A 13,723-nucleotide genomic window follows, 5' to 3' on the forward strand; every position below is an offset into this window, starting at 1 on the left:
CTTTCTATATGCTCTTCCTTCTTCTGTCTACAGACTCTTTCTGCCCTCCCTCTATTTCTCTTACTTATTTTCCAGGTCACATTTCATATAACACTTCCTCCATATTTTCTGTTTAGGTATCCCTTCTTACACTTTTCTAGCACCATATTGAAGTACTTGTCTCATCACATGATAACTGTATATTCATTTCTGTCCTAGCCGGTAGACTGAAACTCCTTGAGACTGTCATTTTCACTTGTGTATCCATAGTGCCTGTGTTAGAAACACATTTGATGAAGATATGACTCCCCATGGTAACCCTTCAAGGAAAGTATTATTATCCCCATTTTATAGATGAGAAAACTAAGGCTCAGAGAGCTTGAATATTTTTTTCCTCAAATCTACAGTAAGTATTGGAGTAAAGTTTGTTTATGCTCATTCCACTACCCCATGCTGCCTCTCAAAGCTCAAGAATAACAAGAAGGATAATTTGGCTCATAAAGTCTAGTTTGCTCAACTTCCAGTTAGAAATCTTCATTCCTAGTCCCTAGTCTGTCTTTGAGTTGCAAAGACCATTTTTTAAATTAAATCTTTATTATCCATGAGTGTATACTTAGATAAAATAGGATTCCTAAAAATAACTAAGAGATGTTCCCTTTTTGAAACCATTCCTGAAATCCCTTTTCCTGTCCCTAAGCAGCTCTCTCTCTTATTTCACATGGCAGTAATTCCAAACTCTCGTCCCTCACTTGATGGACTTTTCCCACTACCTTCCCTAATAGTAAAATGTTGAACAGTCAAATTTAGGACTGAGGCTTCCTTAGTCCTACCTGCTTTATTCAACCTGCTTGACTAAAGGACTGTCACAGTCACGTAGTGCTGAGCTCTGGAGAGTAAGTTGGTTGACCCTGAGACTATGCAACCCTCAGGTAGCACCATAGGCCATATGGAACAAGTGGGAGTTGCAAAGAGATACAAATTGTCCTAAGACAGATAGGGATCTTAGATAATGGAGAAATAGCCCCCAGGGACAAACAGGCTGTGTTCCAAAAATTCAATTTTAAATTAACCATTTGGAATGCAGAACATATTTTCCCTTAGAAACAATGCTACGAATAATTGCAGTTCTTTTCCCAGGAAAGTCCACAGAAGCTTGTTTAACCCATAATGTAACAGGAATATCTGCTAAGACATTTTAGATTTGCATTGAGTGCATCCCTAAATCCTTACCATTCTGAATTATAAATTAGCTGTGTACATAGCTGCCATTCCCAACTAGACTGTGAAGTCTTTGAGGGCTGGAAACTGTTGAATTATTCATTTTTGTATTCAGAATGCCTGGCAAATAACTGGCAATAAATGTTGGTTGCATAAATGAATGGACAAATTTAATAGGCATTTGAATAGCGTTGAAAGTGTCTTAGGGAATAAAAACAGTAACATTTAGTGGGTACCTTAATATGTGTCTGGCACTGTGCTAGGCAGATGACCAATAAAGCCAGTTGCTTTGTTTAAGCTCGAGTTAGGGATGAAGAGCTGAAGGCAGTCTTACTATTTGAAATATAAAATAAATGGGTGCTGGACTGGCTAAATAAATGTTTTTGGATGAAATAAATGGATAGATATATTCACTTGAAAAAGTTCATAGAAAAAATATCAACAGGAATTGATATGCAAAGGGAAGTGGTTCTTTTGAGGGGCTCTAGGACTGAGAAGGTGAGAGGTATGACCACAGCTAGAGAGCAGAAGATGGAGGAGGAAGTTTGGTAACAGTCAGAGAAGAGTGGTCAGGAAAGAATAGAAGGATTGGTCTGGATTAGGCTCTGGTTTAATGTCCTCTGGTTTACTGCTCCCTGTCAAGAGGTATTTGCTCTGGCCAGTCTCCGAAGATTTGTTTTGAGTTTAGATTAAGCTATTATCACTCTCCCATAAATTGAAGTCAATTAGATTGATTTCTTTCCGCAATGACGATAGACTGAGCACTTGTTAAAATTTGGTAGGGATGGTGTCTTAGTCAGCTGGGGCTGCTATAACACAATACCATAAACTGAGTGGTTTAAACAACAAACATTTATTTCCCACAGTTCTGGATGCTAGAAGTCTGAGACCAGGGTACCAATATGGCTGCCTAGTGAGGGCCCCCTTCTGGGTTGAAGATGGCTGACTTCTCATTGTATCTTCACATGGTGCAGAGAGAGAGCTCTCTGGGGTCCCTTTTGTAAGGGCAGTAATCTCAATTATCTCCCAAAGGCCTCTCTTTCTAATATCATCACATTGGGGGTTAGGATTTCAACATATGAATTTGAGGGAGACACAAACATTCAGTCCATAGCAGATGGGTACAGTGGTGAAGGCAGCGGAGTGGAGATGTTAGGCAGTTAGGGAGAATGCAACCTGGGAAGGTGGAAGAGGGAACATTATCTCTAGTTTTTGGTGGAGGAAGAAAAAGGAGGAGGCAGAGGAGGAGGGAGAAAGAGGAGGGGGAAGGAAGGCAAATAACTATTTCATAATTTTGTAAAGGGCCTAACCCCTCAGAAAGTCCCTCTAACTTACTGCCAGCCTGATCTTTGTTCTTTGAAAGCATAACTACAACTACTTCTGCATCTACTTCATTGTCCCCAAAGTACTAGAGTGCAATCAATAAATACTTGTTGATTGATTATTCTGCATGTTTCAAATCAATCCACGCTTCTAGTTTTATTAAAGATCTTAGAATTGACATTGATCAAGCTGAAGTAAGAACTGTCTTTAAATTTGCCAGACATTTTATGCCTCTCCCCAAAGAAAAGCCATGCCTATTAGGCACCACACAATGTACTGGGAGATTTACTTACATTATCACATTTCTATTAATTCATCATTATTTTTAACAATTACTGAGTACTCACTATATGTCAGACCCCATGCTAGGCAATGATGATGAAAGGCAAAGAGGGAGAAACTCTAACTTTTGAGCAGTTATAGTATAATGGGGAGAAGATAGGGCTAAACCAACAAAGGCCACATAGCATGATAAGTGCAATGAAAGAGGTAAGTACTTGGAAATCTTGGAGGACAGAAATGGGGAGCTTTAATTCAAAATGGGTAGGAAATACAGACAATAAGAAGGAAACAGGGGGGCCGGCCGCATGGCGTAGTGGTTAAGTGCGTGCACTCCGCTGCTGGTGGCCCGGGTTTGGATCCCTGGCGCACACCGAGGCACCGTTTGTCCGGCCATGCTGTGGTGGCGTTCCATATAAAATAGAGGAAGATGGGCATGGATGTTAGCTCAGGGCCAGCTTTCCTCAGCAAAAAAGAGGAGGAAGATTGGCATGAATGTTAGCTCAGGGCTGATCTTCCTCACAAAAAAAAAAAAAGAAGGAAATGAATGAAAATTTAACTGGGTGCCAAGAGGAGCCTAAGGAGACATGACTAAATGTTGTGAGATCCTGGATAGGATCCTGCATTAGGAAAAGGACATGAGAGAAAAATGGAAGAAATATGAATAAAATATGGATTTTAGTTAATAATGATGTATTACTATTGGTTCAGTAATTGTGACAAATGTACCATACTAATGTAAGACGTTAATAATACAGGAAATTGGGTGTGGAATATGTGTGAGAACTGTTTGTACTATCCATGTAAAAATTTTGTAAATTCAAAAGTGTTATAAAACAAAAAGTTTATTAAAAATTTTTTTAACTAGCATCTTGTATTCTATTAAATCTGGCAACCCTAACACTTTTACTTCCAAATAATAATTAAACATAAAATATGAAAAATTACCTTGATAGTTTAAGGGATTTGTGTTATATACACAATTTCTCCTAAATATATATATATATTTTTTGTGAGGGAGATCAGCCCTGAGCTAACATCCATGCTAATCCTCCTCTTTTTGCTGAGGAAGACCGCCTCTGAGCTAACATCTATTGCCAGTCCTCCTCCTTTTTTCCTTCCCCAAAGCCCCAGTAGATAGTTGTATGTCATAGTTGCATATCCTTCTAGTTGCTGTATGTGGGACGCGGCCTCAGCATGGCTGGAGAAGCGATGCATCGGTACGTGCCCGGGATCGAACCAGGCCACCAGTAGTGGAGCGCGAGCACTTAACCGCTAAGCCACCGGGCCGGCCCTCTCCTAAATATTTGATCCAAGCGCTTTATTTTCTATAAACAGTTCGTTTGCTTTTTTAGGCAAGCCTCAAGCATCCAAATAACTGCTTGAGAGGGAATATACTTCAATGTGGAGATGCTTTGCCTCTACGTGCCATAGCCTATCACCATTTGCAACCAATTTCAGAAGCTAATAAAGAATTGGCTTAAGTTCCTCTCTTTCTCTCTCTTCCTCCCTCCCTCCCTCTCTCTCCCTCTCTCTCGCTCTCTAACACACACTAACCATCAATAGAATTAATCTTAACTTGGGTTGTGCACATCTCAAGAGATTTAAAAAAATCCAGTTATGAGAAAATCAGCAAGGTTAAGGCCCCGCAAATAATCATTTGCCTAGGATGACTACTAATTTATGCTGCCTGAATGGAAACAGTGCTGATTGTTTTACTCTCCTCTGAGGGAGAACCACCTGTTTGTTGCAGGAGAAGACCTTAGAGTCTGGAATAAAAAATAGAACTGTATATTATAACAGTTTTATTTGAAGATGAGCTTAGAAAAGATCTCTTACCGACCCCCCCCCCAAAAAAAAGGAAGATGGGGCTTTTAAGAATGAGAATGAATTTTAGAATATTTGCTGTTTTCCAGAAACAAGACCATCAAATATATTTTGCACAGTTTTGTTTAATTTCTGCTTGGCTGCTTAACAAAATTAGGAAGTTAGATTTTTATTGCTTAACATTTAAGTGCTGACAATATACTAGGCCTTGTAAAGAAAATAAACCTGTCTTCAAATGGTAATAGAAATTATACATCAGAGGTTATATGGGTTCCCTTGATATCTTAACTACTCATTTTTACTCCGTGGCAAGCCCCTAAAACTAACATGTATTTGTGTCACAAAAGATTTACATATGTCATCAATTTCACTTTGCAAACGTGTAGAGCACGTTTAAAATTATGCAAAAAAATTATGCAAAGAGCTTTGGTGTATCCAGAGATAAGAAATAGTTCCTATGCTCTGTTTCTATTTGTGCTGTTCAAAAAAGGTTTTGTACTTTTAGAGGGGAGGGGAATCATGTTAAGTTAGGCTTTTGTTTATCTATATCTCAGTGTCCTTGGTCTCCTGCAAAAACATAAGGCAAATGCTATTTTAAAAACACAGATAATACTTGCAAGGATTTGGGTTCGTTCTAAAGCAAGACCACGGATTCTTCAAGAGATTTATCACATAGAAGGGCTAGGTCTGTCACAGGAGCTAAAACAGGGGTTCGTTTTGTTTTCAAATTGGACTCTGTTCCCCTACGAGCTCGGTGCGGTCCTGCTGGGCGCCCCTGGAAGGCCGGGCCGCTCGCGTCGGACGCCGAGGACCGGAGGCCGTGAAAAAACCCTGGCACTGTGACCGGCGGGAGAGGGGCGGTGGGCCCGAGCTCCCCCCCTGCTTACAGATCGCCTGCCGGGGCCTTAGAGACCTCAGGCTGCCGTCGACGCCGGCTGCAGCCCTAAACCAGCAAACGCCGCCCGAACGCCCGCTGGGTGCGCAGCCACGTTGACTGCTGCCCGCCTTCCCGGCTCGGCGAGGGCAAGAGAGCCGCAACAGCGCCCTGTCAGTGGTCGGGAAGCGCAGCTCCAGGAGAAAGGCCGCGGGGGCGGGGCTTGGGGCCGCGCGGGGCTATTTCCTCACACAGTGGTCAGGCAGGGCAAGGAGAGGCCGATGAGGTCAGGGCGGAGTGCCACATGGCGCGACCAGTCGGGCCTCATCGTTGGCGGGCACCGAGGAAGCAGTGTAGTGGGGAAACCTACAGCCCACACTGGGCCAGGATGGGTCAACCAACGAACATTTCACCACAGCCCACACGCCTAAGAGGGAATTTGAGAGCGCATGGGGGAGGGGCGGAGAGAGCAGGCGGCTCGCAAAGAGCATGCTCCGTTCTGAGAGCCGTAAGTGGAGAGCCAGGCATGCGCAGTGAGACCAGGGTGGGCTGGCAGCAGGGAGGGGCTGGCGTGATAGGGCTGATGTGTTTATCCGGTTTTCTGGGTGGGCGGTCAAAGCGCACGCGTAAGGGCGAAAGGCGGCGGAACTGGGTAGGGGAATGCGCATGCGCGGAGGGAGCCGGTAGCTTGCGGAGAGTGTGGAGGGGGGTTCTTAGAGGGGAAGCAGGGGAAAAGGGAAGCGAAGGGAAAGGAAAGGGCGGGGGGAGGGGTGAGAGTGTGTTCTGCGCATGCGTGCGAGCGCTGGCGACGACGGCGGCGGGGGAGTCTCGGGGATGACAGTGGCTTTGCCCGTTGGGGTAACGGTCGTCGCCGCCGGCAGGGCCTGAGGCGCCGCACAGCCCGCGGGATCTATTGAGGCCGCAGCAGCCCCGGCCCTACGGAGCTAGAGTGGCGCGTGGAGTCGGGGTGAGGGCGGCGAGGCACGGGGGGAGGGGCCTGCAGCGGGCCGTGCTGTGTGCGCTGGGCGGCGGCGGGGCCTGGCGGTGTGAGCGCTCGCCTCCGCCGCAGCCGGGCGAGCGCCGTGGGCGGCGGCGGCCGTCGTACTTGGCGGAGGAGGTGTCGTGTGTGCGGCGCGGAGAAGATGGCCGGGCAGTGAGGGGGCGGCGCTTGCGCCTGGTGACCTCGGAGTGAGCGACTGAGGAGCGAGGGGCGCCGCCGCGGCCCGGCTGGGCCTGCTCCCCGCCCCCTCCCGCCGGCGGCGGCGGCCCGCGCACTTCCTCCCCGGCCCTCCCCTGTCGGGTGGGGGACTCTCCTGGCCGCTTCGCCACCTCAGGGAACGGCGGGGCTGTAACCGCCGGGGCGGAGAACCAGGCGCCGTCCAGGCCCCGCGTCCGACATGGAGAGAGCGGCGGCGGCCGCCGCCAGCCGCTGCAGCAACATTGGCCGCCGCCGCGGCTTCGAGCACTAGATCGAGGAAGCCGCCGCCCGAGCCGTCGTCCTTGCCGTCGCCGCTGCCTCCGCGCCGGGCGCTGTGATGGAGTAAGGGCCCTGCAGCCCGTGAGAAGCGTGCCCGTCCCTCGGACCGGGCCCGGGCCTGCCCCCGCGCCCGCCCAGCTCGACCCGAGGAGGTGCCTCGGCGCCCGGAGATGCAGCTCGAGCGAAGGCCGCCCGCCGGAGCGCGGGGCTAGACCGAGCGCCGAGTCCCGGCCCGAGCGCCGAAGCCGCCGTGTTCTGCGCCCGCGCCGCCCGGGACGAACTCGAACGCCGCTTTCTCTCTCTCGCCTCTTTTTTTTTTTTTTTTGGTCTGCAAGTCTCAGGGACCGAGGAGGGGCGCCAAGGCCCCATGTGTGGGAGGATTGCTTCAGCTCTACAAACTTGCACGGATTTTGGTTACTGCTTTGGCCAGTGGTTCTGCTCCGATTTCCCCCGATTTGTTGCAAATTCGCCATTGTTCCCTGGCTGCTTACAAAGTTGGGTCCGGAATTTCTTTTCAACCGGGAGCCGGCGGTGTCGAAGTGTCTGCAATGAACCCCGTGAATGCTACTGCTCTCTACATTTCCGCGAGCCGCCTAGTGCTCAACTACGACCCCGGAGACCCCAAGGCGTTTACAGAGATTAACAGGCTCTTGCCTTACTTCCGACAGTCCCTCTCGTGCTGTGTTTGCGGTGAGACGCTTTTTATTGTTCCCTTTTCAATGTTTGTTTCTAAAAATCTTCCTGGGCAGTGGTAACGGGAACGATTTGACGGCCTGGGAGTTTGTATTAAGCTTTTGTTTTTTTGTGCAGTAGTGTATGGTCAGTAGTTTTGAAATTCGCCACAGGACTTTTGCCCGGCATTTCAGAAAGACACAACCCTCCCAAACCGCTTTGTATAGCGGTCTTAACGTTCAGAACGCTTTAATTCGCCTCGGGTCATTTCCTTACCATTGCTGGTGGTGGTTTTTTAAATAACGTGCCTCCATATTGCTTTTTTTTTTTTTTTTTTTTACCCTTTGATACAAGAGCTGAGTTAATACTTGCCTTGGTTAGACATGGTTAAATTTTGTTAAACCTGGTTAAAACATGTATATGTGGCGTGTTTTCATTTCCCCAAAGTGGTGTTTCGTGTGGGTGGTGGTATAATCTGATGCACCCACAGCTAGTGAATTTGGTGTGGAACTTCCCCCCAGGTTCTTCAGCAGATGGTTTGACAGTAAACAGTGAGCCGGTGAAGACTGATGGTACTCTCTGCTTTTTAGCTGGTGGGATTTTTACATGATTACGTTTCTTATTTTGTGGTTTTAATATGTTGTGGTCTGGTGGAAATTATTTTAGGTGTTTTTGTTTAAAAAATATTAACTTGTGTTGGGCAGGATACTTTCAAGTTATTTTTGAGAGAGGAAGATATGCTAACTTGTTTAATGAAGTGTCTCAAAAGTGATAATTTGGGTTAACTGTGCGTGTATAATTGTTTTTCAAAAATCGAGACTGAAAACGCAAATTCAAACGAAAGGGCAACTGGGGGAAAAAAAAAGGAAAGTAATATACTCCACTTCATATTCTTATTCCGCGAAAAATTTGAGGTTTTGTTGATTCACTCGTTAGGTTAGTCAGAATTTGAGAAATTCAGGCATTTCAGGGTTTCACTTTATCTGAAATTAGATAAAGAGAGAAGAGTAATTTTGCGACTTTAGTGGCTCAAGGGGGAAATGGTATTCATTTGAGATTGATCCAGCATTTTCTGTATAGCTCTGGGGTAAGGCACTGAGGAGGTGCAGAAGAGGTGAAGATTGTGTTTTTTTGCATACCAGGTACTTAATCTCATAAACATATAAGTGTGTTAGAATGTGATTAAGTGCTAGTGTGACTCGTAACAGACACTTAACAGATTTATAGAGAAGCACTCTCTGCCCTGGGCCTCAGTTTCTTAATGTATAAAATGAGAGTTTTGGACTAGATTAAAAGTGTTCTTTCAGCTTAAATTTTACAAATACAAGTATAAGAATTTGTTTGGTTTCGCCATGCTCCCTAACCCCATTCTCACTTTTCCTGGAGTCCTTTTTATGTCTTCACAGCTTTTGATTTGGACTGAGGAGATGGAGCTGCTCTAACTTCCTTTTCCACAAACCTTTCTTTTTGGGCGATTACTACTGTGGTGATGTAGGGGAAAGAGAGGGCATAGGGCAGCCCACCCTGGCCTGCTAGAACAGCAATAGAGAGTGATGTCATTATCCAGGTAACACTTGAAGATCTGGTAGGTCTCCTTTTTATTAGGTGGGTGGGACTTAGCCCTCTAATTTAAAAGGGGGAAATGGTAGTTTTGAATTGTGTAGATGCTTGGAATGCTAAGTTCTTATCAATAGCTTCAGGGTAGTTGTCTAACCGAACATTTTTCCAGATTCTAATCTGGATTTTAAAAAATGACATTGAAGATAAAGCTGTGTTTAAAAAAAAAAAAAAAAGTCCCACTGTAGCTTTTTTTTTATTTAAACTAGTCTTGGTAACACAAGGGGAATTTTTCTGACATTGGGGCTTTATAATTATTCCTTCTTGTTCAAGCTTCTCTCCCTCACCATCCTATGGAAAAGATTTGTGGGTTGTATTTCTCCTTTATAATTGAGTACATGGCATAAAATTTCAGCAGTCTAGATGTACATTCAGCCCCACCCCCCAACCCCCAGTCTCTTTGGGCATAAGTCTGTGTTAGCAAGAGAGAGAAACAAAAATCAATTACTTGAATTCAGATCCAGCATTTGTATCAGGTATTGTCCTAGAATCTTTTTCTCAGCTGAAAAGAATCAAGTCATTCAATTTAGGCATGTGCCATCTTATTTAATGAAGATAGTAAATATGTAAAGGTAAAGTTTAATTCTATCTTGATGCTGTAAATAGGGAGTTTGTTTCAATAGGTCCTCCAGTGTCTCACCCAGTCCTACCTTTTCAGCCTGGTATTCAGCTGCCCTCTTACATAATTTCTCTGCTTTAGCCAGATTGATATTTTTGCCTTTTCAGACATACATGTCTTATGTCTGTCTTCCTTCTCTTTTTCCCACCTTTACTCTCTGAAGTTCCTTCTGCCTAAAATATACTCCTTTTCTCTGTGGTCTAATTTATCAACTCCCTCCTTCCTCAGTGAATTCTTTCTTCCAGTCATAGGCACTTATGACTCAGTGCAGTTTTTATATCCAATTCTTCTGATATCTTAGGGAAAATACTATTTTTTTGTTCCTCCTGCCTCATCCTCTCTCCCTTATCCAGTGACTTGCGTGTAGGTGTTTATGACAGACTCAGAGGAAGAAAGTGAGAGGAGGTGAGGGAGGGAAAGTAAAAGGCCTACAAACTTTGCAGTTAGGTTCAAATCTTGGCTCTGCTACTTACTGTGTAGGCAAGTTGCTTTAACTTTTTGCCTCAGTCTCCTTTATCTACAAAAGGGGATAATTATACCTTCAAGTTTCTTTCTCCAAATTTGTGTTATATGTGGGTTTATTTTTAAGTCGGGAAAAACCTTTTGTACCCGTGAGCACAAGCCTACGGACTTGATGTCTGGCACATATTATGTGCTTGATATCCCATCCTTGGGCAGAAGTAGAGGAAGGTGGGAGGAGGTGAGAGAAAAGTCTAAACTGCCAGGTCAACTATTGTCAAACTTAGATTATTCACTGGAACTGCAGGTTTTGTTATCGTTGTTCTTTGAAATGTTAATTAGCTGATTGTCAGTTTGTTTTTCAATTGCTTTGTGTATTTAAACCTTCTGAAGCTTCTAGTGAATGAGATAGCAATGCTCCAGAGAATTAGTGTATTTTCTAGGCCACAGAAACAGTGACCAAGACAGTATTACTGTAAGTACTCTTTTTGGGTCAGTTCTTTCCCCTTACTCTAAACATTGGACTTGCTTTATCATTTCTCAGGAAATAGAATTTCTTTTGTTTTGATGGCATGAGACTTGATAAATTCTGCCCTAGGGATTTTAAGTTTTTCATTAAACCTGTAAGTCTTCAAATGATATAACAAGTGTGATATATAGAATCAAATCATGTTACAACTGGAATGACTTAAGTGGAAAAATATTACTCTCTGAGATATTAGGAGTCCTGTAAATTAATCATGATCAGATCTCTACTCAGGAACGTGAATATTTTCCTGGTGTTTTAATTAGAGACACAAAGTGGCTTTGGTTTTATTGAATAGTTGTGGACCTTTTGGACATCTCATTTATAAAATGGGAAGAAGTGTTTCCCATTGACAAAGGGTGACATAGGCTGACCAAGTTTTTGTTTTCAATGTTAAGGACTTAATAACAAAACCCTGTCGTCTTTTCTTACTACTGCTACTCTTACATTCCACTAGAAGGTAGGTGGTTCCCTGAGGGTGAGAGCCTTGCTTGTTTTGTTCACCGTTGCAGCCCTGCACCTAACAGTTACTGGCTCAACAAGTATTTGTTGAATGAATGAAATTACCATTAAAAAGAGAAAGTTTCCAAATGGAAAGGATATGCTCTCAGAATGACTTACTTTAAACTGCATATTTTTTAGGTGGAGGCTAAATTAAAAAGACATGTGAATAATTGTACAATCAGTGTTAGATTAATGTTTTATATTTATGTTTTTCTCAAGCATGAGTTTGATACGTAAGATTTTGTTTTTCTTGTACTTAAAATCACTATAATTAAATTTTGTTTATTGTAGTAGACACATAATATAAAATTTACCATCTTAACTATTTTTAAGTATACAGTTCAGCAGTGTTAAGTATATTTATTTACATTGTTGTGAAACAGATTTCCGGAATATTTTCATCTTGCAAATCTGAAACTCTATACCTATCATTTAACCACCCATTTCCTCCTCCCCCCCAGTCCCTGTTAACTACCATTCTACTTTCTGTCTCTATGCACTTGACATATAAGTGGAATCATACAGTATTTGCCTTTTTGTTGACTGGCTTATTTCACATTTCACTTAGCGTGATATTCTCAAGGTTCATCCATGTTGTAGCATGTGACAGGATTTCCTTCCTTTTTGAGGTTGAATAATATTCCATTGTATGTATATACTACACTTAGTTTATCCATTCATCCAATGATAGACATTTGAGTTGCTTCCAACTCTTAGCTATTGTGAATAGTGTTGCTGTGAACAGGGGTGTGCAAATAACTCTTCAAGACCCTGCTTTGAGTTCTTCTGGATATATACCCAGAAGTGGGATTGCTGGATCATATGGTGTTTCTATTTTCAACTTTTTGAGGAAACTCCATATTGTTTTCCGTAGTGGTTGCACTATTTTACAATCCCACCGACAGAACAAGGGTTCCAATTTCTCTACACCCTCCCTCGCCAATACTTTTATTTTCCGATTTTTTTTTTTTTTTTTCTGGTGAGGAAGCTTGGCCCTGAGCTAACATCCGTTGCCAATCTTCCTCTTTTTTGCTGAGGAAGATTAGCCTTGAGCTAACATGTGTGCCCATCTTCCTCTATTTTTGTATGTGGGACGCTGCCACAGCATGGCTTGATGAGCAGTGTGTAGGTCCACACCTGAGATCCGAACCTGTGGACCCTGGGCTGCTGAAGCGGAGCGCGCGAACTTTACCATTGTGCCACCAAGCTGGCCCCATTCCCCGCCCCCCCCAAAGCCCCAGTAGATAGTTGTATGTCATAGTTGCACAGCCTTCTAGTTGCTGTATGTGGGACGCGGCCTCATCGTGGCCGGAGAAGCGGTGCGTCCGTGCACGCCAGGATCCGAACCTGGGCCGCCAGCAGTGGAGCACGCGCACTTAACCGCTAAGCCACGGGGCCGGCCCAATTTTGTTTTTTTTTTTAATAGTAGCCATTCTAATGGATGTGAGGTGGTATCTCATTGTGGTTTTGGTTTCCGTTTCTCTAATGATTAGTGATGTTGGTCATCTTTCCATGTGCTTCTTGGCCATTTGTATATCATCTATGGAGAATCACTATTATTTTTTATCTTGAAAACTTATTTCACTCATTACATCTGTATTAATCACTTGTGATGTTCTAAGTGCTGGAATAGAAAGATGCACATGGCCCCTAACCATATGTTGCTCAGTGTTATGGGGAAGACAGGTAAGTAAACCAGCAGTTATTGGGTAAGTGCTGTGTTAGAGGCAATTATGTTATACCAAATCTCAATCGTCATAATAGAACACTTACAAGTCAACTTCATTGCATATGTAAAAATTTCAGAAATTAACTGTAAGTGAGTTTCTCACTCCATATAACTTGTTTCTGAAAAGTTGTTTGGGTCAAAGTTTAAGCAAACCTGACTGGTGTTAGAGTAGAGTTGGGTTTACCATTTTTTCCTTGCACTTAAGTTGATCTATTCTCTGATCTGAGAAGAATTCTTTAGGGAGCATTTATCTAGTAGGCTGGTAAGAAAACAATATTTAGTAAAATTTGTCTTGGCAGGTACACTTCTTTTATTTCATATATATGTATTTAAGCATTTTGGTTTCTTTTTCTGAGAAAAATCTCCTTTTTACAGTTTTCCCTTTTAGAATTCTACAAATTATTATTAGTTCTAAAATATTAGTTTCTGGGCCGGCCCCGTGGCTTAGCGGTTAAGCGTGCGCGCTCCGCTGCTGGCGGCCCGGGTTCGGATCCCGGGCGCGCACCAACGCACCGCTTCTCCGGCCATACTGGGGCCGCGTCCCATGCAACTATGACATACAACTGTCTACTGGGGCTTTGGGGGAAAAAATAAGTAAATAAAAATGATAAAATATTAGT

At 43.8% G+C, this 13,723-nt stretch overlaps 1 protein-coding gene across 2 annotated transcripts in view; it reads left to right on the top strand.

Moving 5' to 3' along the window:
• Positions 1–6,308: 6,308 nt before the first annotated feature.
• The window catches only part of MSL2 (MSL complex subunit 2), a 38,209-nt gene continuing 30,794 nt past the window's right edge, over positions 6,309–13,723 (top strand). The window contains exon 1 of one of the 2 annotated variants that reach the window (XM_058552680.1): positions 6,309–7,667. In XM_058552680.1, coding sequence (XP_058408663.1) covers positions 7,526–7,667 — 142 coding nt within the window. In that variant the 5' untranslated portion in view covers positions 6,309–7,525. The other variant, XM_058552688.1, reaches the window with a different exon arrangement.

The sequence above is a fragment of the Diceros bicornis genome, chromosome 2 (assembly GCF_020826845.1).
Source record: "Diceros bicornis minor isolate mBicDic1 chromosome 2, mDicBic1.mat.cur, whole genome shotgun sequence".
Taxonomy (NCBI): Eukaryota; Metazoa; Chordata; class Mammalia; order Perissodactyla; family Rhinocerotidae; genus Diceros; species Diceros bicornis.